The sequence below is a fragment of the Aulonocara stuartgranti genome (assembly GCF_965226115.1).
Source record: "Aulonocara stuartgranti genome assembly, chromosome: 2".
NCBI classification, from domain to species: Eukaryota; Metazoa; Chordata; class Actinopteri; order Cichliformes; family Cichlidae; genus Aulonocara; species Aulonocara stuartgranti.
The window spans coordinates 26,532,675-26,558,185 of record NC_138940.1 but is presented as its reverse complement, the minus strand read 5'-3'; the positions used below and the strand labels follow the sequence as shown (position 1 = coordinate 26,558,185).

The window sequence follows — 25,511 nt, the reverse complement described above, 5'->3', positions numbered from 1 at the left end:
CCCAGCCAAGGCTGGCACAGCAGCAGAGGCGACATAATCAGCGTTTGGTAGCGCCCTCGCTGTGCGCTCGCTTGTTCCAGCTAAACCTGTGGGAGAGCATCACTGAGGTTCTGCCATTCCACAACTGCAGTGAAGCAAGCCTCCAACTCGGAGGAGAGATACACCTAACACCTTTATCTAATTAACTAATATATGTTTAGCTGTGATATTCTTCACAATCTGACAGCTTTTGAAAGTCTGTATGTTTTTCTACTGAGCATAATCCAAATTTGAATAGCGGAACATTAATGAAAAATCTGTGTTTATTGATAAGTAAATGTGCTTCCTTTACACCCACATGTCTGTGTTTGTGAGGCCAGTGTTTTTTTGTACAGTTAAAAAAAACATTTAAAAAATGATTTACAAACCACCCACTCCCTGTCAGATTTTTTTTTTTTTTTTTTTACTGAGGTTGAAGCACAGATTTTTTTTTCCCCGTATTAACCAGTACATTGTAAAAGAAACCATAATAAATACTGATGCAGTAGTGTTTCTAATAAATATCTGGATTGGATTCATTTGCTTGCTTTGGCAGTACTTGTCAGATTGAGCCACCATTTCAATTCACTCTGACTACTTGACAGATTTAAATGACATTTTATACAGCTAGGCATGATGCTCAGGTAGATTGTACGATAGCACCGTAATGTTGTCACAATTCAAATAATTTGTCCAATAATTTAAACTTAATATTCTCAGTGGCTTTGATTCTAATACTAATTAGCAAGTGATAGCATTAGCATTGCCAGTGACCGTTGTTAGCATGCTAATGGTGAAACATTGTGAAACGCAGGCTCATAGAGCATATAGTAAAGGTTTCTTGTTTAATTATTGTTGTAGCAGAAATAGTACAATTTTGTTCTGTGTTCGACTTTTGAAAGAGCTCTTTATATGCTCCCACTGACATGCTTATCGGGTTTTAGCTAACATTGCTAACAAGCGATAAGTATACGTGTGTCCCAATTCCTTCAAAGACCACAAAGGCTGGAGCAGCTGTTAATTGGGACAGTCCTGCCGACAACATGCTGCTTAGGTTGTGTATGTTAGCATGCCAATAGACAGTATAAAAAATGGACCCAGGTGCCTTGATAATCACCCATTAGTTTCTGAAATCCCGTGATGTGATAAGATGGGGTGGGACTGACTGTGAGACTGCTTATTAGTTGATTAACAATAACCAATGATTAAATGCAAAGTGGTGTATCTATGCATAGAATGAAAAATGTAAATGAAGAAGAAAATCTCTTCCCTCTGCAATAAACCTAGACCTACTACAGGGTAAGTAATGGAGGATTCATGGCCACTTGATACTGCCCTAACTGTATGCTTTATCAAATAGGAAAGTTTTAATTTAAGCCTAATCTTAAAAGTAGAGCGAGTATGCCACCTGCGGTTAAACTGACCATCTTCCACATGAAAAACTGGGACCTACCCTATATCTACACAAAAAAGGTCACCACCTGGATTTAAGCAAATAGGCAACAGCCTTCCATTGCACTCAAGGTTTAGCAAGATGACAGTGACAGGATTTATCGGGCAGAAATCTTGAGAGGGCTGTTCAGGGAGCATGAGACATCATTTTCACACATGGATTGGCCACCACAGAGTCCAGACCTTAACCCCATTGAGAATCTTTGGCGTGGGCTAGAGAAGACTTTACGCAACAGTCTGACTCTCGCAGCATTAATACAAGATCTTGGCACAAGAGTAATGCATCTCTAGACAGAAATAAATGTTGTAAATAACTCATCAAGTCTAAACATGATCCAGGGAAATATTAGTGGGACTTGTTTCTTCGAGCAGGGCAGTGTATATGATTATAATCTAGTGCAAGGTTCTCATCAGAGATGATTTTGGTGTACTTGTACACTTTCCCTATTAAAAATACTTAGTAGCTAAAATAAATTTGTGATAAACTAAACACGTTGTGTAATATTGCACTGAAATACAAGATGGAGTGAAGAGATTTAAAATAACTTCAGTATCTTATGGTAGGGTAACTTGGCTGGCTCAGTTTAACTCCTGGCATGATGCTTACTTTTTCCCATAACCGCTATCAATTCAGACTGATATTGAGCTTAACAGTTTGCATTGTTTTGTAGTAATTGCCTGTTATAATAGGCCTATGCTGCTAGGCAATTCACATGATGCACTAAGCATCTCTTCTTCTCTTATCTCTTTTCACACTCTGTGTTTATACACCACTTTAATCATTAGTAATTATTAATCTCTGGCTCTCGTCCACAGCGTGTCACCCCTAACTGTTTACAGAAGATGACTTCCCCTTCCATGAGCCTGGTTCTGCTGGAGGTTTATTCCTGTTAAAAGGGAGTTTTTACTTCCCACTTTCACCAAGTGCTTGCTCAAAGGGGGTCATCTGACTATTGGGGTTTTCTCTTAACCTTACAATATAAAGTGCCTTGAGGCAACTGTTGTTGGCACCGTGCAAATATAATTGAAGTAAATAGTTGACAGATCACCAACATAAAAGATCATCTTAAAAAACAAAGCATCATAAATACTTTTTGACTCGGATAAATTTGCTTAGATGTAGCAGCCATTAAAACTGGTGCCAAAAGGAATGGCTGCCTGGCAATAAAAGGGCACGGTTGCCAAGATACAAGGGGTGGCTTATCTTGTGTGGCTTACTCCCTCATCAGTAACACCTTACGAGTCCAATACATTTAGCTTCTCTGTCTCCCTGTTGTAGAAATGTATGTTCCAGGATTTAAATGGGTGTTTAATTGATGTCTTGCTGGTTAAATAGTGGCCCCTGGATTCTTTTTGTACAGTGTTTGACCTCGAGCAATGATTCTTATTTGCGTTAAAAAGGGCTCATAAACTGTTTATGTGCTCCCACTATGACGTTTCCTTGCTAGCTGCTGAGCAGCGAGCCATGTTTGAGCGGAAACTTTTTAGCTTTTCTGTAACAGAGAAGAGAAAAGCAGCATGTACGGAGTGAAATACAAACTGTTTTTTTTTTCTGATCCCTCCATTACAAAAGTTACTGGCAACAAATTCTAGAAGAAAAACAGAAGAGCATAGCCCAGTAATTGCTGGCATTAAGTTAAACAAGACAGTCAGCTTTATCACTGAGCCCAGCTGAGAAATTGTTTCCATATTATATTTCTGTGTTCCTGTGTGCTTTTTTTCTCCCGTCCTGCTCTGTGATTTATTAAGCAGAATGCGCATCTTTTCCCTTGCAAACACAGTCCCCATTTATAACTGAGCAGACAAGTCCCTTCTATTTGTAGTTATTAATCAGAGTTGACTGTAGCGGGCACGGTCACTGGAGCTCAGACCGATAGACTCTCAGTCAGAGAGGAAAAGCCTGTCACATCCTGCTGACAAATACACAGATTTATGGAGCCCACATAGCCAGGCTACTCTCTATAAACAAATGCATTTGCCTGAAAAGAGCAGCTCTGAAAATGGATATTCACTATGAATGCACATTTTTAAACACGATGACACCGTGTCGCCGAGAGTGAGGGGCTGAGGACGAGTTTATGAGGATCTTACCGCCCGTGTGCATGTATAGCTCCATGTTTCGGATGACATGTAGCTTGACTAATTAACTGATCAAAGGCTACTCATAATCTCCATTAGAGCTGGTTGTGTTAATCAGTTTGCTACACACAAAGCCGGCACAACACAAGGCCACAAGAAGCAGCTTGGCCTTGCTGTGAGGGGAAAGTCTGCAGCTTCGTGCCAGTCCGGTTCTTAATATATACGCCTCTGCTAATACTTTGATTTGTTTCGTTTGTGTTTCCACCCGGCATCCAAGGCTGGCTGTTCTTTTCTGTCGCAGGAGAGCGTTCGGTGCAGCCACTAACCTCTTTCTGTCATCACCAGCCCGGAGAGATTAGCTGTATGAGTGTCTCTTGTTTCCTGGTGGAGCCCGGCCCCCAGTCCATTACAGTCCCAGCTCTGGTCCATGCCGAAGGGATGGGTGGAGAGTGGGGTGGGGGGACATGAGTGAGCGTATAAAGGGGGTTGAAGTCATAGAAAACTGTGGCCATGATTGCAGTAATCCTGTTATCTCTCTTGCTAAAGCTGGCCACTCTAGTGACCTGGAGACACAAATGTTAAGCTGCCTCTGTCTCTCTCCTCTCCTGTTCCTGCTCTTTTCACTCCTCCCTGCTCTATCTCACTCTCTTTAGCCAGCCTCATTGAATGTCAGGGGGTGGTCTTGGCTTTGCCTGACTCTAAATTCACAGTCTTCACACACACCCCAGGCTATCTCGAATTCCGTCAGAACAAAAGGGGTTTTTCTCCTGCGGTACTTGAACTTCTTGCCCATCTCATGCATCTTAATGTTCCCATAGCTGTACAGGTTCAGGGCGCCTTAGGAGAAAACAGCTCTTATTATATTCCCCTGAATTGGGGGAAACAAAACTGAGCTGGTGCAATCATGATTAATATGTGATTTGATAAACTAATTCCAAACCTTGCATTGTTTTCCTCCCAGAAAGAGTAAATAATACGGTCAAATTTAGCTTCTCATCTATTAGCTCGCTCACACTGTCATTTGTTAACAGGATAATGGGGCGTAAAGAGGGCCATTATTCTCTCAGTCCAGAACATATGCTGAAATCCTGCAGAAAAAAGCCACTCTGCAATACACACAGTCACAGCCACTCGGACGCACACAAACAACATGCGGGCGAGACGGTGTCATTTTGAAAGCGAGGACATGAGCACACTTTAAAGGAGCAAATGCATCATCCCGTGTTGTTCAACCCCCCCCCCCCTCAGTGTCCCTGTCAGGTAGCAAGAGAATCATGTCCCAGACCCTGTTTTGATTGTAATCAAGTGTGCCGGCCTTGAACCTGACGTGCTGCTAGGCGGCTCGAGTTAGTATTCATTCTAGTCGCCACATTTGATAATAGGATAATTGGCATTCTGCACTCGTTCTGCTGCTAGCGGGGCTATAGATCTGTTCTATAGGTCAAAACCTGATCAAAGTCCAACACCCAATTTGCAATGCTAATCGCCGCCCAACAAATAATTGTGCTTAAGAACTGTTTAAATGAACCTCTCTGGAAGCCCACATAATGTGGCTTTTGTATCTGTAAGAGACATAATAGCAGAGGGCTTTTCTGTGGAGAACGCGCTGCCCTCTGTTATTAACTCATTAGACCTCGACGCTTTGATTCAGCGCCATTGTCTGACCTTCCCTCTCTGAGTAAGTGGACTGGGTAACATCACAAGACTCTTGTCTGGCAGAGCATGGAGGAGTATATTCCAGCTAGATGCATACATTCAGATCATTTTAGATTTTTTTTTTTTTTTTTATGGTTTAAAATAAAAAAAAAAGGTAAACAGATGCAAATTCGGGAATCAATCTAGATAATCACAAGGGGCATAATAATCATGTTAACAAGAAGATAAGCACAAAGCAAACATGGAAATTAACAATGCGGCGAACAAACAGTGAAATTCAATTGTCGGCCTGAACCAAAAATTGCTCATTCGTCAAAGGGGAGCGCACATGAAATAACGCAGGTAGAGATTCCAAATGGATAATTAACAGCTTTCTTTCCATTATAATTGGAATCAGTCTAGCCTGTTCCTGGGAAAGAGGGCAGAAAATTGAATCAGTGTTGTGCAGATAGAAATTACCACCATTCTCCACCTTAATTGGATGTCTTTGCTGAACTCATACCATGGGCAACCATGCTGGCATGCAGCGTTCAACATATGGCAGCCATCTATACGCACTTCGCCCTCTCGGAGCTGTTGTCTTTGAGGTACGACTCCGAGGAGCGCCCGGGCTGACTGTTTTCCTTCTGCTGCCATCTTGTTTCCCCTCCTCAGACAGATTAAAAGAACATGTCTTATTTTGGAGGTCTTTTCACACCACTAATTTCAGAGGCCTGTTTTCTCTGTTGTAGTATGCTCCTGTGATTGGAGTATGAGGCAGCACATGTGAATGGCAACCAAAGCGCTGGATTTCTGAGGACATGTTCAGCACAAAGCATCCAGCTCAAAGCGAATTGATAAATCAGAGGCAAATGTGCCGGATATTATCATCCCATTCCAGATGGTCATTTGGATGGCAACAAATGGTCCACTGAGCAAGTCCCACAGAGATTAAAATATTAAGCATGCATTTACAAATCTCTACTGGCACAAAAACAAAAATGAAATTAAGGAGATTCGCCATGCGAGAACAATGAGCAGTTGACTAATGGCTCGTTCACTTACTTCATCACAGCCCAGGTAGCCAGTAGGCTGGGAATGGCTGCAGTTCCTGCATGCTAATGCAGATGCAGAAAACACTGGCATATACAAACCGAGGCAGAGGATCAACCTTGCGATGACATTAAAGCACCGTGGAGACGAGTCGGTCCAGTCCTTTGTGGCCGCACGCAGAGACACTATCTTCTTTTCCTCAGATGTACTGTACCCCTGCCTCATGCTCATGCTGTGCTTTTACAATTCATTTTGTGTGTGTGTGTGTGTGTGTGTGTGTGTGTGTGTGTGTGTGTGTGTGTGTGTTGATACATTTTTATTCCAAAGCGGTACCGTTTTGTGTGCGTGAGTGATGCACCAGACAAAGTGTAAACAGCAAACAGTTATGGATTGTTTTTACACGTTTTCACTTACCTCTGCGAGTGTGTTGGTAAATGTACCTCCCCCTCTCATCCCCGAGCCCTGACACCTTTTCTCGCCTCTTTCTCTTTGATCAGGAGGTGATGCAGATGGAGCGGCAGCTCGGGGGTCGGCTGATTGACGAGCCTCACGTCCTGCTTTTCAAAGACAGTTACCACAACCTGCGCCTGTCCATCCATGACATGCCCCAGGCGCACTGGAGGAGCAAGCTGCTAGCCGGCTACCAGGTGCGTTGGGCTGCCCTTGAGGGGCTGCAGGGGCAGGGAGTCGCTCTGGATCAGTGCGGGAGTAAGGAGATTTAATACAAGTGCCTGGCCGAATCTGTTAAATTTGTTTACCGGCAGTAATAAGGCCGTCAAATGTGTTTGTTTATGAGCTCAATTTAAAATCTATGCCGTTTGTTAGTTTAAATTAGCCATCCAGAAAAGTAAAAAATGAATTGAACGCATGTTAACAAAAGTTAAAAAGTTACTGACTATTCAGAAGCTATTTGGGAGAAACTTTTTTTATTGTTAATGAGGCTTCGTGGTCTCCTAATGTCTCTGGAAAGTTGTTTTTCATTAGAGTTGGGCCAGACTTGTTAATTAAGCATGTTTTGGTTTGGCTTCAGTTGATCACTTTAAAGATTCACACAAAGGAGTGTTTCTAAGTCTGTTACTGCAGGACTCTGCTGTCCAATAACCTTTTCTGTTCTTGGCACACTTTGGAACTTAGTCATTTGTCAGAGTAGAGGGAACCTTTTTACTTTTTTTTTTTTTGGGGGGGGGTGTGTGCACCCCTGTGCCTAGACCGCGAGTGTGCACGTAGTGTATACATGTGCATAGAGGAGCTGAATTGCGTGCACTAACTCAGGGCTGCAAGCTGATTGATTATACTAGCTGTCGCTCTCTCAAAGGGGGCTCGTATGAAATATAGAGCAGTATGTAAATATCTCGAACTTTGCAACCTGAATTTTGGATCGGCTCCACCTTACTGCACTCCCCGCACCTGCGCGTGGCCAGTTACACTGCAGCCCGACGTATGCACACACAAGGGATGTTCCAGGACTAGAAAATGTTCTGGCTGTAACTATGTGAGCATTGAGTACCGGGTCCCCAATGAGAGCATGCAGACTGTGCCAAGCAAGCAAGGCGGCAACAATGCACCCAGAACAGAGGCTTATTCCTCTGGACTGTGCCTGTTCATTTGGAAGTGTTATTCCCTTCTCAGCAGTGCAGTCAAAAAGGCCTTTAGTCTCCCTGGGGCCCATGAAGACTTCTGTGTGTTTCACTCGGCTGCTCTGTTGCCAGTCTGCCTGGGTAACAGTGCCCCCATTTGGTTAGTAGGATGTGCTGCAGGCCACACTTCTTTTCGACTGAGAACCCTGGTAGCCGTTGAACTCTGGTAAAGCGAGGAGTTAGTGTGCACTTTTTTCCCCCCCTCTTTCTCCAGCATTACAACAGTGCTTCTCCTGGGTTATGCAAACAAGTCATGAATATGCAGCAGACGAGAGAGGGGGTAGAAATTGCAGCCTCAAATGCATTCTCCCAAAGACTCCCTGGTATCCGTTTGCTAGACAGAAGCTGAAGCCGATACAGCAGCTATTGAGTATGCTTATGCATTCGCCGCGTGATGTGCTTTAGCTTTAAAGTAGTGGTGTGATATTTCAGCATTTACACTAACGCCACCATTTATATATCTGCCTGAAAGTTAGTACAAAGCTAAAGCAAGTTAATGAAAATAGATGAAAAGGAAAAAAAAAAATGCTTCCATTGCCAGCGTGACAGATTGCGCGTGTAATCTATTAAAATCCAAAGTTTGATTTCTTCTGTTATCAGCAGAGTCGGGCTGGCAGCTCTTAACTCCTATTAAAGATTCTATTTGTCAGTAACAGCGCATTTATTCCCTTTAACTTAATTGAACGTTGTCATTCCGCTGCCTCAGATATACTTAGCCATAATGATGACAGCTTATGTCAGTGTAATTAATGATAATCTCAGTGTATTCTAGGCAGGCGGTCGTGTTGTGGCGCGTTTCAGACATGCAGTTCTGACTGTGCTGCTGCATGTGCTTCTTTTTTTCCTTCTTCTTCTACTGCAGGAGATCCCGTTCTACCACATCTGGAACGGTTCCCAGCGGTACCTGCACTGCACGTTCACTCTGGAGCGGCTCAGCCTCAGCACCTGCGAGCTCACCTGCCAGCTGTGTGTGTGGCAGGTGGAGGGGGAGGGACAGAGCTTTAGCCTGGACTTTAACATTGCCAAGGTAACGTTCGTTCTGCTCACTTAAAAGCTGCGGTTGATTATGCCGCAGCTACTATTTATCATTTTGGGTATTTGTAAAGGCGATGATTTTTCTGCTGAGCTCAGAAAACCTGTGTGGCTTTTTGTCCCCCCTTTCCAGGACACTCGAGCGTTGGACTCTGAGTTTCTGTTAATGGACAGTAACGCCACAGCTCTGGCGGGACCCAGCGCCTTTCAGATCCCGTACCTCATCAGGCAGAAGATCTGCAGCAGCCTGGACGCCCCCTGTCCCAACGGAGCCGACTGGAGAATGCTAGCACAAAGACTTAAACTCGAGAGGTAAAGATCAGCTTTACAATAACGCCTTATCTGATTGCTGATCTGATCGTTGTCAAGGCATGTCGGAGCCGGCGGCTTAGCTTTGAAAGCTCTGAAGAAATTCTGATGAGCCTTATTTATCCAAACCTCTTGGAAGTGAGGTTTCACAGCAGAGTTATGCACAATATGTGAATACAGCTCACTCAAAATAATGATAGTAAAGAGGTGTACTAATACAGATGTTGGCAGAAAAACTGTGAAATTTCAGTAATCAAGCACAATCGGTGTGGAGTGATTCACCTCAGCGGAGTGTTTTTCCTAAAGTTCAGGTAAACAGAGTAATGCTTTAGCAAGCTAATCCTCTTTTGACACAGCTAGTATTATAGGATTAATGCGGACTTGATGGATACAGCTATCATTTCTGCAAGAAAACATGACCCCCTTCTTCATTTCTCCCTCAGAAACAGGTAAGAAGCTTAAAGTCTGCAGCTAAACTTCTACCTGCTACATTCTGCTTAACAGCTGTAATTGGAAAGGCAGGGAGGGGAGGGGGGGGGGGGGGGGGATAAAGTTGGAATAGGTTTGGATCTGTGCCGACCACTTCGTTCTCACAGCTACTGTACTCTATCACCAAAGCACCTGTAACAAGAGCGTAGTCGGGCATTGATCTCTTATCCTCCAATTTAATTTCTACCTGGTAATGAAATCAAATAGGTACACTTAATTTGTCCAATCAACTTTTATTTACCCCAATTAATCACAAATTGAATTGATGCACTACAGGTTTAATTAGCAATGTTTTGCTCAACATAATCAATTCTCATTTAGACCTCAGGAAGGAACAACTGCTCCGTTGTTTGATCTGTCCTTAACAACGTGTTTTCCTCAAAAGGCTGCAGCTCCTTGGCATTCTGTCATGCTGCATTTCTGTGTTTGTTTCTGTGCGTGTAAAGTGTTCAGACCGAGCGGAACGGGACCAATCAATAAAACTTAAAATGCCAAGAACCTTTTATTTGATCTTTCTTTCCCAGGACGGTACGAGCGGCTGCGTCTGAGCCATACAAGATAAGCTCTTGTTTCACGCGGCGAGGTGAATAAGCAGGGTTGACACATTTGTTTCTTTTTTTTAAACTTTAATAATGACACAGAGGTTCATTCCCAAAAGATTTTTTTTTTTTTTGACCAACGCTCCTCTTTGTTGCGTTGTCCTGATGCAGAGCCAGAGCCGTTCACGTTCTATAAAATCCAATTGACTTAAAATAGCACGGTGACGATGTGTTCCCGGTGCTTGTGTCCTACCGCTGCACTCACGTGTTTATAACCTCCACATAATGCTTCACCAGACAAACAGAAACACACGAGGAAGTCTGACTCCGTCTGACCTTTCTCAAGGTGAAAAAGGCTCGGTGGCATTTTCCTGTCTCCCCTTTCCCCCCCTCACCGAAACACCCACACGGCACGGTGATTCTTTGTGCTTTACATCGTTCTCCTTTTTAATGTCATGTGGGTTCTACATAAGAGTTAAAGCCCCGGACATTTGGAAAAACAGAGAAATGCCATTTAATCAAACACGCATCTTCGGCTACCGCGGGGATAAGGTCCCACTCAACATCAAATATCCAGCTGACTCGGGCCACTGCTTTGTTGTCATTGATTGGGTTTGATCGTAAAGGTTCTGCTCCCAAAATAGAAAAGGTCACTTCCGACTTAACTGTGAAAGTCTATATAGGATTTACTATATGGGATTTTGGGGCCAATTTCAACATCAAATAAAGAGGGAATGAGGGTTGTGGAGTTAAGCTTCAAATGAGAATTGTTAGAGAGTCTGTACGTAACGGCAGTTTCGAGAGCTCCGACTGTTCTTGTAGCTTTTATCATTTTTTTACTTAGTGCGCCGACACTAGATATCAGGATGTAGCAATATAACCCACAATAAAACCTGACATTGACAGAGTTAGAAGAAGAGGCAGCACAATAAAATACCCGGTGAAAGGTTTTCCTGACACTCTTTAGGTGGAGAGAAAATGAGAGGCTCTGCTTTCTGATGTGTGCGCGTTGCTTGATTTAATTAATTTTCTGTGTTCTCTGCTCTCTCTCACCCCGCAGACACATGAGTTTCTTTGCATCCAAAGCAAGCCCAACCTCTGTGATCCTGGACCTATGGGAGGCGCAACATTTCCACAGCGGCAACATCAACCAGCTGGCCACGGTCATGGCCGACATCGGCAAACAGGAAGCCATGATATTCCTGGTCTCCGATGGCGAATGCTAACCTAGAAAAGAGGGACAGACTGGTGCCGAGGAAAAGTACACAACGTGATACACTAATACGCATTCTTACACACATAAAAAAAACAATAACTGCAGCGGGAATCGAAGAACAGAGCTGTCCCAGCGTTCCTTTTCTTCACTTTAGAAGATAAGAAAGTGTTTATGTAGGATTGAGTCCCTATTTCCCATGAAACACAGTAAAAATCTTTAAATGACAGACCAAATGAGGAACAAGGGGGTAGAGTTTGGGTGTGTGTGTGTTTGGGGAAAACGTATTCACAGACTCAGTAGAGAAAGTACCTTTTATTTCCCATCAAAGACCCAAGTTAAATTAGTCCATACCCTAGTTCTGCTGCAAAGGTAACATCAAATTAACTCTTCTAAACAGGCCGCGTACGGCTTAACAAGGAGCAATATGCAAATGTAACGCTATTAGTAATGGCCAATATTGCAAATTCAGTCGTTAATTTTTGAACTTGGATTCAAAAACCGTGTGTTTTTAAACAGTCAGTTAAAAGGAAGGTGGCAAAAAAGGGTGCAGGTCATTTCAGGTTAAAGAGAACCAGCAACATATGCAATTGGCAGGTTCGTCACATGACATCAACTCAGAAGATTAGCCCACTTTTTTCTTTACCTTTTTTATTTTATTTTAAAGCAACCTAGTGAGACTGTGTGAGTCACATAATCTGTTTAACACACAGACGGCTTGTAGCAGATTCTGGACTTGCTGGTTTAAAAACAGATTGTGTGTCTGAGCCCCCCAAAAACCCATCTCATGTAGTTTGTGTGTGCGTTTGTGTGTGTTGTAGTCCAGCCGGTATCACTATTGTGAATCTAACATCTTGATCCAGTGAGACGCTTTGGAGCTTTTCCTCCTTTTAAATCGATATATGTGAGGTTTGAGTTCTCTGGATCCCTTTTTTTTTTTTTTTTTTTTTTGAAGTGATTAATATCTTGACTTAAAGTCATATTTTAAAGGAAATTTCTATTTAAAGCCTTCTGATTTTGATCCATAAGGTTTCCACATTTTATATTACCCCAATCGTTCATCGTGGCGTTTCTCTGTTTTAAATTCCACAGCTTAATGAAGAGGCCATAGGGCCGAGAGGCACGCCGACTGCACGTGTGCAAACGCTGAATGTCGTCAAAGCTCATTTCTAAAATGACATTTTCCTCTTGATTACATTGATTTTTGTAGTCTAAAAACATGGCCCGAAGGGTTATTATTCCATATGAATTATGTAGAGCACTTTCCCTCAGAAAAATCTGACAACAAGTTCTTCAAAATCATCACAAGATTACTCATGTTGAAAGGGTAATTGTGCAGCTTTGTTTGTATTATTCATAAAGCAATGTTGGTGGGAATTCTGCATTTGCTGTGTGGCAAACAGTATTTCCACATCAGAGAGAAGCCCATCTCTCAGATAAAATAAAGAGCAGCTTTTTCATAATGTCACCCCCTCTGCTCACAAATAGATGCTTTGAAAGGAATTTTTTTTTGGCTATCTGTATCCAGACAGCAACAATTATCCAATAGATTCATGCAAAAATCCATAAACTGCAGCGGCGCATTTGCATTCTGTCGTATTTCACTAACAGTATTTTTCTTTTTCTCGTAACGAATCTGTCAAACAAACACAAAAATTTCTCGTTTAGCAATTTTCCTTCGGTGAGGTGTGAGCAGTCCCAAACTAGCCATAGGTTCTCTCTATGTCTGCCTCAGGGTTGCATGTGAAGTTGTCTGTTCAAAGCTATAATGAAAACCCCGCCCCTTTTCATTCAAACAGCGAGGACGGCCCAATCCTGCGGGCTCGAATGGTTTTTAACCTTTAAGATGAAATGATTGTCAGATTTTTTGGAATGTACATTAGTTTCCTTGTAGCAGGCAGAAAGTTTGACTTTCTTTTTATACCGTCGCCCATCGCCTTGCTCGTTTAACCCATCTCGTTAAACCACATCTCCCCTCAGAGTCCCGTTACCAGTTTATATAAAGATGCCGTGAAAATGATCCGAAACTCAAAATCTTTTCACGTTGAATCAGATCGCCGTGCATAATTTGTAAATACTTTTCTATACCAGCCGTGTGCTGTCACTTTGCATACTGTATATCAGCAGAATTGTTAACCAAAGTTTTCTGAATATCATTTCGAGGGCCACCGCATCCTCACGCTGTGTCCACGAATCCACTGTTTTCTAGAGTAGTTGTCTCTTTCATTGTCTTTCCTTTTTCCCTCATTTTAAGGCATCTCAATGCAGTTTGTTTACGCAGTACTCTGTGTCACCTTATCACTTTGTAAACAAATGTAAATTATATTTTAATATGAAGCCAAAAAAGACACTTAACTGGCGCAGCATTTGTCAAGTCTAAAACCGTGACGTGTTTGCCTATATACTGTTGTTTGGCGATCTAGCAGACTATTTGCAGTGTTAAGGGTTTCGAGACTGTTTCACAGGAAAGCTTTCTGTCGACGTTTTGTTCGTCCTTAACTCTGCGCACCTGATGATTTCTGTAACTAAGCATTTAAAAATCCAAGGTGGAAACTGTCACTTGTGCTTAACGAGTCACCGCGCGGGCTGCGTGGCTAATTGGAGAGTGAGGGCGTCGGTTAGGCACGTTTAGATGAGCCACGGCAGCTGTACAGTCAGAGCGCATGTGTGTGTTTCTTCATCCCCCTCCGTCATCGTCTTGGATACGTTGCCTAAGCACATTTCAGTAATGTAATTCACCAGCCGCCAGGATGTTGAGCATCTTATCTTCACATCTAGCTCATCCGACAAATCTAACAATTCTGCTATGACTCAGTGTGTGTGCGTGTGTGCGCGATGAATACAGTTTGAGAGAAAACCCAGGCCTGATAATTCTGTGTAAGTATGTGTCAGTAACATACAAGCTTTGTTCAAGGGTTTATACTGTCAGTTCACCCCTGTGTTATGGGGAGAAATGTAACATCTCAGCACTGTACTTTTTGTGTCACTCATTACTATTCAGTGTCAAGGATGTATTTGAGTGTGTGTGAGAGAGAGATTGGGTGTGTGCATACCTCCCCATCACTCTTACTAAACTGTTTTCTTTTTGAAGTAAGAACAATAGCCTTCTGTACTTGTGAATGTTTTTTTTCTCTTTAGTTCCTTGATTCAATGTTCCTTGCCTTTCTGCAAGTCAAAAATGCTGTATTTATTACATGCCACAGCGCTTATGCAATTGTATAATCCTCCTTTATGTTCCTTTGTTTTTAACCTTTTTTTGTGTTCCCTATCGTTAATGTAAATTGTTGTCGAAACTTTTGTGGCGATGGAAAAACTTCTGCTAAGGGAGATTTTCTGTACTTTTTTGGACAATGATATGGATTTGTGGGTAGAATTTTGGAAATTCGTTTCTAAGTGCTTTCAAGTATTTACTTGGCCTTATGTATATATATATCTATCTATGACATTTCAGAAAGGTATGTATAGTAATTCAATCCGAAAATTGTTGTAAATAAATTATATATTGTTAAATCAAGGCCTGGATCTTTTACTTGAAAAGGTGTCTCTAGTTTGAGAGTTGGATCTTTTATGAAATGCGTCTGTTGTTCTTCTTGCCATGGGATTAAATGCAAAGCTTTTTGGCTGATTAACCTGGAGCCTTTCCTGCTACGGTGAAGGGATCCAGTGGTTCTGTGTGGGAAATTTTGCTGTCATAGTTTGGATCATCTTGTCCCCTGAGATGGAAATGTCAATGTCAATCACTACTGAGTCATCATTTTTACCTTATGATGAAACATTTGTCCTGATGGTCTCTTCCAGGATGACTGTGCTCCCACTCATAGCACACAAGGGCTCACTGAATAGTATGACTCATTGAGTATGACCTTCGTACATCACCTTTTTATTAAACTTACTCCGGAGCTTGTCATCGGAGGAAAGGGTACGCTGAGGGCAGGTCGCCAGTCTATTGCATAGCTAACACAGATGACTATTCACACCTAAGGTCAAATAAGCTAACAAGCATGGCTTTAGACTGTGGAAGGAAACTGGAGTAGCTGGAGAAAATCCTTATGTTGTGAAATGGTGCTGATTTTACTAGATTTGAGAAATACCCTCCTTATAGCTCATAACACTGAAAGTTCAAACTAAACCAGGAAAAAAGAAAACTCCAAACAAAATAAGTAGAAAACAAAACTATAATGACTCTGTTCAAAAGCCAAGAGTTTCAGAGCAAATAAGTTATTTGCCCTACAAAAATTATTTATTCAGTTTATTTTCAATCTGTATATTTCCCCCTGGTTATCTACACCCCACCAGCAATAATCCTATGTCTTCCAGTTTGAGGAACCACTGGTCTACTGCCTCATCCTGCATTGAAGTTGAGCCAGAAAAGCTGATTAAAATATTCAAACTAAAATGTTTCGTAGACTGAACTTGCTCACTTGATCAAAGATACATTTTTGGCACATGTCATAATCAATGCATGGTTCAGACAAAGAAGCAGGTTTTACAGCTTGGCATCCATTTTTTAAAAACACCTCTGGGCACGTAGCTGGGGATTTACTTTAAAGCTGTATCTAAACTCACTAATTTCTGTGGTGACCAGGATATAAACAAACAGAATCACCAATTGAATCTGATGGAAAAAAATATATATATATTGCAAGGGAAATCTTTTTCCCTGACAGATTTTGCTGTAAAATTTCAGGACGCTGTTAGAGGATTCCTCTCTAAATGGTAATGGTCCAAAATGGGGTCTCAAACTCCAGTCCTTGAGCTTCTATTTGTCCCTGTTCCAACACACCTGAGTAAAATCAGTAGGTCATTAGTAAGACTCTAGAACTTGACTGCATGCTGAGGTGGCAGCCCCTAACTCAACTCAAGTAAATTTAAATAAGGGTTTTGAAAAAAAGTACTTCTAAAAGTACATTTTTTGCACCATGTTCATTCACTCATGAGCTGCTGTAACATGAATCAAATGGCTGAAATGGCACCTCAGCATGCAGTTTCATAGTCTTGTGAATGACCTAATTGTATTCAGGTGTGTTGCAACAGGCACACAAGGAAAAGTTTCAGGACACTGGCCCTCGAGGACTGGAGTTTGAGACCACTGGTCTTAGAAAATAAATTAAGTGTGCAACATTTCATGAACTGTAAAACCTCTGATCATCTCAGGACCCTCATCTTGCATCTCCATGACACATAACCATTGAGCTAAAGTCTGTAACAATTAGCCTAGCTTAAGGTACAAATGGCTAGCTTAGCGCTCTCCAATGGTTAAAGATTAAAAGAAGATAATACGCTTTGGAGTTGCAGATATGCCTCATTATACCAAGGAGTGTTTAAAAACAACAACAAGAAACATTCATTTGTGAGCTTCACCTTCGGCGTCAGTTTTTTGTTTTTTAAACTCTGGACTGCAGGCTAGCTGCTGACCCACTGCTACCACTGCTGATGCTAAGCTTTTAAGAGGAGCTTCTCACCCAAACAAAATGTAGCTATTCCAGCAAGAATGATGTTTTAAGCGCCTGGCTACCTACCAGTTAAGATAAAATGCCACTTATTTCAGTATCACTTCGTTGATTATATTTATAGGGAGCATACAAAGGCTTCAGCAGGGTTTTGGAAAAAAGAGCAAAGATGGCAATTGACAATTTTAAAAATTGTTACAGATGGGAGTGTTTCCAAGAGAAACAAAATGACCTGGCACATGGAATTACTAAATAATTTTATTTGAAACTTTCAGCTGCAATAAAAACAACACTTACAGGCCACTTTTGAAGCAATATAAATACAGATTCAGTGACTTGAAAGTACTCTAAGGAAGAATATCACAGTGACATGGGGAACACTTAAAGACTTAGTTTGTCTCATTTTAAAAAAAAAAAGTCAAATCAAAGGGAAAGTTAAAAATCAATCTCCATCACCCGCGTGTATGACGATTAAAAATGGGTTAATTACTACATCATTCTAAATGACTCTTCAAGCTGGAGTATGCGCTCTGACTTGCCAGAGTCAAAGTAATAAGTAGTTAGTGATTCTGTGGAGGAGATCCAGTCAAGCAGAAATGGACACCTCCTTTTCTGCTTGACTGGCCCCCCATTACATTAAAGGGTGCTGCAGTGAGAGCCGATGAGTGGGCTGGGGTCCTGTATGGGGCCAGAACTTCACTACACTTAGTGCAAGAGAATTGCTTGATCATTACTGCAATATGAGAGATTATTAGAGGCTCAATGACTCCTTCAAGTTGGTGACTTGAATTAACAAGGACGAGGAGAACAGAGGCAGGAGATTACTCCGCTAACAACTACAAATCGACGTGACCTGCGGCGACATTTTTTTCATGACCTAAAAACAACTTGGAAGTCAAAAAGTTACCGATGGCGTGACATAATTCCTCGACTCCTTCCAGTTATGCAACACAGCATTTGGCATTAGAGGCAGTGCCATCAGAAGTCTCCTAACAGCAGAGTAAAGTGACGGTACGTGCAGCCAGCATTAAGCCTCGAGAACAAAAAGTCTGCAGCACAGAGAGAAAGGACTTAGTTTAACAAGGTGTGTGGCAAGAAGGGATGTGGTGCGTCTACGGAAGTGTCAGGGGGTAAAGAGAAGGGAGAGGGCAGTGCTCCTTCTTCTGAAGATGCGCCTCGCTCTCTCACACTGGAGCAAAAGCATGGCCTTTGCACAGGGGCTTATCCTTCTTCGAGTAGAACGTCTTCCCCTCCAGGTTGATTTGGCAGAGCTTTAAAGATGAAAGGAGACACACAAAGTGAGAGAGACGGATTGGGAAACGAGGGCAGAGTAGATATCAGACTTCAACACTGCTGATGTGAATTTACAGTTTCTAGTGGCCAGAGCAAGCTTTACTTGACTGCATTTGCTTTCAGTTTTCTTCACAGAATGAGAGAGATATAGAGAGTGATAGACTGCAGGTGACAGGCTGAGAGAGAGAGAAAGCTTGAGGTCCAGACATGGAGGCAAATTTTTTTCTCCAGGTACCATTGTACTGGGACAGCTGCGAGATACGGGGGCAAAGAGAGCCCACAAGGAGCTATATCCATCAAAATGACTTACAGCACAGACGAAGCACGTATCGTGCCAGCTGTAGCCCAAGGCCTCCAGAAACCGATCCCCGGCATCAATCTTGAAGTCACAGCCATGGCATTTGGTGCCAAACATCTTCTCATAGTCTGGAGAGGAGGGGGAGGAGGGGTGGCGAGCAGAAGAAATGTAAGATAAGGTGAATATAAGATTACATTTTTAACTCAAAAGAGCTTTTATCGTTGCCCGCATCAGGCCAAGGAATCGCCCCGGCCTCCGCAATCGCCGTTTGTAAACATCTCTTAACCTTTACGGGATCCGTAGAGACTGAAATCCTTTTCCACATCTTTCATCTTTAAAAGAAGAAGTGGAGGCTGTTTGCCGCTCCGAGATGAGCAATCCTCACTACACGCTACACGCAACCACTTAAGGGACTGAACGGTGTAAAATAAAGACGTATAGAGCTGCTTTGATGCCAAATGCCGGCTCCTCTTCTTATTGGCCATTTGATATCTATACTGTTTGTGTTATTGTGTCCACCCACTGTACATTAGTGCCTTTCCAGAGTGTAGGGGTGGGATTAGGATGAGGTGGAAATTGCTCCAGATACTTGACTGGATTTGCCAGTCTCTTTCATCACAAGGACTCGGGGGGGTGTCAGGTTATAATGCTGCTTCTCAAGAGTGAGTGGGTGAGAGCTGTACAATCCCTGAAAGATGCTGAGGCAGCAGAATGTTTATCAGAGCTGAAGGCATTATTCAGAATATGAGTACCCAGGTTCTGGCTTCGCCTCTGATAAAGCAGCAATCCACGTCAGATGCCCCGCTAACTCATTTATATCATAATAGAAGAGCACGCACCATTCATAAAACCCAATAGAGGTATGTATGAAGTAAACTGGAGCTAAATAGATTACAGCAGATGAAAACATCACACTTTATGATTGACTGCGGCATGTGCCAGGAGACTCTCGATGTAGGTTTCTGCCAAACCCCACAGCAATACTACAATGTTTGACAAAACGTGTCAGACATAGTTTGATTTTTACAAAGAAAATAATCACAATTATTTCAGATAGACTGGAGAGGATGCACTGTAGAGAGGAAACAATTTTATCACAAAATGCACGCTACACCCGATTCATGCACTGGCTGAATTTAAAGATTTTGTACCCCGACGTCTATGACGTGGGCCAAGCTGTAGCATCCATTTAAAACGTGCTTCGTGGGTGTCAGCCTGCTCTGTCTCATCTGTGGACTTGAGGCCAGTGCAGATTTATAATCGGGCTCGATCCACGTGTGAAGTCGCGGGGCGTCTTACATGAGTCGAGATGTTCTCAGTCGGCGCTGGAACTAATTGATCTGCACACTCGGATTTTCAGCACGCTCAGGCAAATGCTATCTGGCTTGGACTCGAGTTTAGAATTAAACTTTTTATTAAAGCACAGGTTTCTGTGGGTGCTTCCATCTGCTCAGCAGAACTGACTACTGTCATTGTTGCAGTTATTAGTAGTAGTAGCAACTATTCCTTAGAACGACATAAATGCGACTGCTTTTATTTCCAGCAGAGGATTTTTCACCATGGTGACACCTTTATGTTTTGTGAAGCCTTCAGTGTTGTATTGTTTGAATGAATGAACAGAGTCCTTGAGAGAAAACACAGTCGAACTACACATTTGGTCATGACTGAGGTCTTTATTATAAGTAAACTATCCTTTTCTCACCAGACACGCGAGTCTGGAACCAAACTGTCCTAAAGAGTGATGAAATCGTAAAAGAAAGGCGGACATTTACCATCTTTTGGAGCACAGTTGAAGCACAGACTGCATGTTATGGTTTTTGGATCAGACTCAAACTCAGGATACTGCACGCTCGTATGGTAGCGACTTGTTAATGGTGAAATAGTGATGCCCTAAAGCTTGCCCTGCTTTATCGTCTATTTTACTCTAAATGGAACCATAATTTACAAAGTGAACACTGAGCTGTATTAAATAAGACTTGAAACTAGCAATTCAGAAGAAAAACTCATTAGGAAAGTGGTTACAGAGCTCATTAATCAAGACAGAAGTACACTCATTTTTTTCCATGCACTTCTACAGAAACTGACTTCTTTGTCAAGCTGAGAGACGTCGCCCCCTGCTGGCCTATAGGGGAAATGGATGTGTAAAATCACACTAGCTTCAATTGGAATTCAGCTTTTTATACTAGGTGTGAGTTCACCCCATATTTTACACAACAGAGGACGACATAGCCTTCACTACCAATCAGAATAGTTGTATGTATCCTCCCCTGGCCCTTGGAAGACAATCGACTGTGTCACAGCATTGGTGTTGTTTCATGTAGGATGTGAAGCAGTAGCATCAGTTTGTGAATGTGGCTCCAAAAAAAGCCGTTTCGGTCTTTGTTTTTTGTACCTTCGCCAACTCTTACACAATAACCATTTGCATTTAGATTGCTCAGGTATGCAATATAGGAAGTATAGTACGTCTGGACTGCAATGGTTCAGTTACTCACCTCTCTCACAGTAGGGTTCACCCTCCTCCATGTAAAAGGCTTGATTCCTGATAGGATTCTTGCAGGCTGCACACTTGAAACACTGAACATGGTAAGTCATCTTCAGTGCATGCATGATTTCCTGATTGGGGGGGGAGAAAAAGGTTAACTTTTTTTAAAAACTTTGAAACGGCTGTTTTGATTTTGCTGGATACGACAGAAGCTCGTACCCCTATGATCTTCTTTTTGCACTTGGCACAGTTCGGAGCGTATCGGTTATCGTGGCACTTGGTACAATAGACGGCTCCCCTTTCTTCAAAGAAGCCCCCCTCCTCCAGGACCGCCTTACACTGCGAGCATGTAAACTCTTCCGGGTGCCAAGACCGTCCCAGTGCCACCAGGTACCGTCCCCTGGAGAAAAGAAAAAAAAAAAAAAAAAAAAAAAAAGACTTAGTAACACATAAATAGGGGTTTTGTTTTTTTTAAATATAAATTGGCTAAATAATCCAAAGCTTCAACAGAGGACTGAAAAAAGATCCAAAGGCACTCAGCAAAAATACACTAGACTGTGTGAAATGTGAGCAAACGCTGAAAACAAATTTTAGGTTTTCCAGAATTTGAATCTTCACTCAAAAATTAATGAATAAAAGCTCTTTGTTTGCAATGGTGACCAGAATATCAACCAGAGTTTCTTTGTTATTCTGAGTGATAACAAGATGTCTCCACACTCTGTGAAATATGCTGACTGGCTTAATTTGCTGCAGACAGGCAGTGTGTCGCGAATATTAAGAGTCTTAAATTGTCATCTCTAACAGGAGCCTCCAAGGAGCAAACACAGAGAGCCTCGCTCGAGTTAAAAAGAATCTGTACCTGTAAGAATTCCTTTACACGTATTTAGTCAATTTGAGAAGTTAATTAAAGATTTTTTGTGGAATAACAAGAAGCCAAGAGTGAATATAAAGAAAATGTGGGCCTCTAAAGACATTGGGGGAATGGCCCTCCCAAATGTGAAGTTGTGTAATTTAGCTTTTGAAATGTCAAGACTGGCCAAGCACTGGACAGGTTCGGACTCTGAGCTGAGCTGGATGAAGATCGAACAGGAACTAGTGAGCCCTTTTACACCCTTGGATGTTCTCTCACAGGGCTCAGCAATTAATGGACAAGACTTTCATAATAACCCAGTGCTAAAGCTGTCTGGGTAGAGGTGCACAAGATGTGTGGAGCATCTCATTTAAGACAACCTTATACCTCGCTATGGAACAACACTGCTGTACAGATTGGGCGAAAAACAGTGTTCTGGAAGGAATGGCTTGTCAAAGGCATACACAGGATAAGTGATCTTTACTCAGGGGCAGTGTTTATGTCATTCGCTGAAATAACCCAAAAATATGGTTTGATAAGAGAAAATAATTTTTGGAAATATTTACAAATAAGGGATTGTATTACCAAAGGAAAATTTACTCAAAGCTCAAATATGGTGGTGGAGTTTTTAGAATTGTCCAGTACAGCACATAGAGCAGCTGTTTTCTATAAACTGTTTAACAATCCAAAAAAAGAGATATGTGAAAACTTGAGGATTATATGGCAGACAGATCTGAGTTGTGCAATTTCTAAAGAAGACTGGTGTAGAATCTTGTCATTCTCTGATAAATATATAAGAGAGGCCAGGGGTAAATTTACTCAGTATAAATTAATACACAGATGGTACTTCACTCCGTCCAAACTTTATAGAATGGGAATCAGTCCCAGTAATATATGCTGGAAATGTAGTTCAGATCCAGGGACATTTATGCATGCTATTTGGGAATGTGGGAAAGTTTATCCCTTTTGGCAAAAAGTATTGGACAAAATAGGAAGGTGGATTGGTTTGATGATACCCTTGTCACCAAGACTGTGCTTATTAGGGGATCGGTCGGTGTTACCTGGGGTTTCAAAATATGACTTTGTGGTTATAAAGGTGGGGGTGATCGCAGCGGCTCGAGTTATTCTCAGTGTATGGAAGGAACCATCTCCTCCAGAATATAATAGGTGGGAAGAAAATATGCTGAAAATGGTGTCGTATGAAAAATTCTTGGCTAGGATTAATGATGATAGGGAGGGTTTTGACAAATCATGGGGATGCGTTTTTGGCTGAGATGGTTGGAATTTATTTGGTCAGGGCAATTATCTTTAGTTAAATTTTATGCTTGCTGCATTGTATGTTTGTGTAGGCACTCAGTAATGGAATAACTTAAGAATTTGATTTTGTCCTTTTTTTTTGCGGGTATACCGATAGTAAGTATTGAAAATAGACCCAAAATACAAAGGTGAATTAACCATGGGATTGGAAGCTGTCTTTTCTTTTCTTGTTTCTTTTCTGTTGTTTTGTTTATGTTTTCATGTTGTTAAATGTTAAAAACTACCGAGCCCCGCAGGGGACATGGGAGAAAAAAAAATTAGGGAGAAAAAAAAAAAATTAAGACGGACTTTTGCGAGATCTCGCAAAACAAACTCGGGATCTCGCAAAACTCCAACAATGGCGGCAGCTACTTAGTTGTTACTCTTTCTGGGTCACAAAATACACTTTTAAGATATTTTGAGGCGTGAATGTAGTTGTGTAAACGTCAGATACCTGCTCGGTTTACAAGACATCACATATTTGCAAAAGTGCTCCGACGTTTTTGGAGATCTGACACCCACTAGCTCGAAGCTAACGGGAGGTCGAGACCTACTACAGCCGGGAGGAACACCGCTTTCCCGGCACATCGTGCCTCGACCTCCCGGTCGGCTTCGAGCTGGCGGCCACTAGCTCGAAGCTAACGGGCGGTCGAGACCTACTACAGCCGGGAGGAACACCGCTTTCCCGGCACATCGTGCCTCGACCTCCCGGTCGGCTTCGAGCTGGCGGCCTCCGAAGAATGCGGCTAAAACTTTTGCGAGATCTCGCAAAAGTCAGTCTTAATTTTTTTTCTCCCATGTCCCCTGCGGGGCTCCGTAAAAAACAAATAAAGACTTCAATTACAAAAAAAAAAAAAAAAAAAAAGAATCAGCCTGTGTGTAGCAGCGGTGCAGCCTCACCTGATGATTTTGTTGCAGGCACCACATATGGGGGTCCTCCCGCTGTCTTCCGGCGCCTGCTGTGCAGCCTGCAGGATGGAACTGCGGCTCTGCATAGGCGTGGGCTGGGCTGGCTTCTGGTGCTGGGTCACGACGGTGCTGACCTTGTCTGGGTGAAAGCGGTCGGCAAAATTGGGGTCCGAGACCCACGGCGGTCGGCAGGAAGGAGCAGAACTCTTTGGTGCGGCGGCGGCACTTGTCGATTCTGCACACCACAAAAAAAAAATCCCATAACAATCCACCCTTCAAACAGATGTCTGTGGTGACAACTTTGAGTGTCGCGTTGTTGCTGCTGTATTGACACTTAAGACTAGAATCGATTAGCGCAGCCTCTCCCGGAGGCTGCTGGGGCTCTTTTTAACGCATCAGCAGGAGAAGAAACTCACCATCTGGTTTATTTGCTGCTTGGGCCTTGGCAGGTGAGGGAGTTGGCTCAAGGCTGTGGGGAGAAAATGACTAATTAGAAAAGGTAGACATGCGCACACACACACACACACCTACTATAGTTACTTCTCAATGGATGCCATGTTTGGATATCTCCTGCCATGGCTAAGCTGTCACCATTATGCTGTGCCACGGATTACCTTGTGTGTGAATGATTCCAAGCATCATTATTAATATTAATTGGGATTAACAGGGTAGCGTGGTGCCCCCACCTGTTGTGATCACACATTCTGATTCAGTGTATTAGATTTAACTGAAAGCAGCACAATAATTGAAATTTCACCAGTATCAAAGAGCAACAGTGAGCAGTTTCTATCATGACTCAAAAATCAATCAAGTCGAACGTGATTTCAGCGTCATCGCCCTGCTGTTCAAGAGCCGCAGCCTCTCATGAAAGCATAAGAAACACCAACATCTCCTCAGGCGGCTGACGTCGCTCAAAGTTAGACGACTGGAAACTCAGTCGCTTTCAGATTTGGGTGCGGAAGAGTTTCGCTTAGAGCTTGCATGTGCAGGAGTGTTGAAATAAAGCGTTTTCTACATTTCAAAGATCTGTTACCCGCAGCAAGCGTCACTATATTCAGAAAAAGCTTCAAATCTTGACGGAAGACAGAAAAACAACTTCTGAGCCAAGACAGTGAGCTCTGGAGACTTTTATCTTGAGAAAAAGAACCGGGCGGGGATTGTAAAAGCACCTTAGGCATCTATCGTGTTTACATCATCAACTGTGCCATCTAAAACACACTAATGAAAGGAGATGAAATCCCCTTTCATTAGCGTAAAGAAAATGAAAGATTGTGAAATCAATTACCCTACACCAACCTCATCCCATAGTTGTGCCTTTATCAGGTTAAGTCTGTATATGAAAGAATGTTATTTATGTCGCCAAACAAATACACGAGGAAAAAAAAAACTGTAGCTACAGAGGCAGAAGTTACAGCTAGGAGCAATCTAGCAAGAAAAAAAAAAAGCCTAAAAGCCGTCTGCTATTTCTGGAATAATA

The 25,511-nt window shown here is 42.4% G+C and overlaps 2 protein-coding genes across 13 annotated transcripts in view; one reads left to right on the top strand and one right to left on the bottom strand.

Moving 5' to 3' along the window:
• unc5a (unc-5 netrin receptor A) overlaps nucleotides 1–15,213 on the top strand; it is a 157,830-nt gene extending 142,617 nt beyond the window's left edge. For 5 of the 9 annotated variants that reach the window (XM_082547123.1, XM_082547127.1, XM_082547126.1 and 2 more), the window contains 4 exons: nucleotides 6,735–6,884; nucleotides 8,737–8,901; nucleotides 9,040–9,218; nucleotides 11,304–15,211. In XM_082547123.1, coding sequence (XP_082403249.1) covers nucleotides 6,735–6,884; nucleotides 8,737–8,901; nucleotides 9,040–9,218; nucleotides 11,304–11,469 — 660 coding nt within the window. In that variant the 3' untranslated portion in view covers nucleotides 11,470–15,211. Of the gene's footprint in view, nucleotides 1–6,734; nucleotides 6,885–8,736; nucleotides 8,902–9,039; nucleotides 9,219–11,303 lie in introns of all 9 variants that reach the window. The other 4 variants (XM_082547124.1, XM_082547122.1, XM_082547121.1 and 1 more) reach the window with 3 other exon arrangements.
• Nucleotides 15,214–17,146: 1,933 nt separating this feature from the next.
• pdlim7 (PDZ and LIM domain 7) overlaps nucleotides 17,147–25,511 on the bottom strand; it is a 32,954-nt gene continuing 24,589 nt past the window's right edge. For all 4 annotated transcript variants that reach the window (XM_082549824.1, XM_082549821.1, XM_082549823.1 and 1 more), the window contains 6 exons: nucleotides 24,451–24,503; nucleotides 24,026–24,269; nucleotides 21,199–21,379; nucleotides 20,990–21,110; nucleotides 18,510–18,625; nucleotides 17,147–18,177 (listed from right to left, as the gene is read on the bottom strand). In XM_082549824.1, the coding sequence (XP_082405950.1) occupies nucleotides 18,091–18,177; nucleotides 18,510–18,625; nucleotides 20,990–21,110; nucleotides 21,199–21,379; nucleotides 24,026–24,269; nucleotides 24,451–24,503 (802 nt within the window). In that variant the 3' untranslated portion in view covers nucleotides 17,147–18,090. The remainder of the gene's footprint in view (nucleotides 18,178–18,509; nucleotides 18,626–20,989; nucleotides 21,111–21,198; nucleotides 21,380–24,025; nucleotides 24,270–24,450; nucleotides 24,504–25,511) is intronic.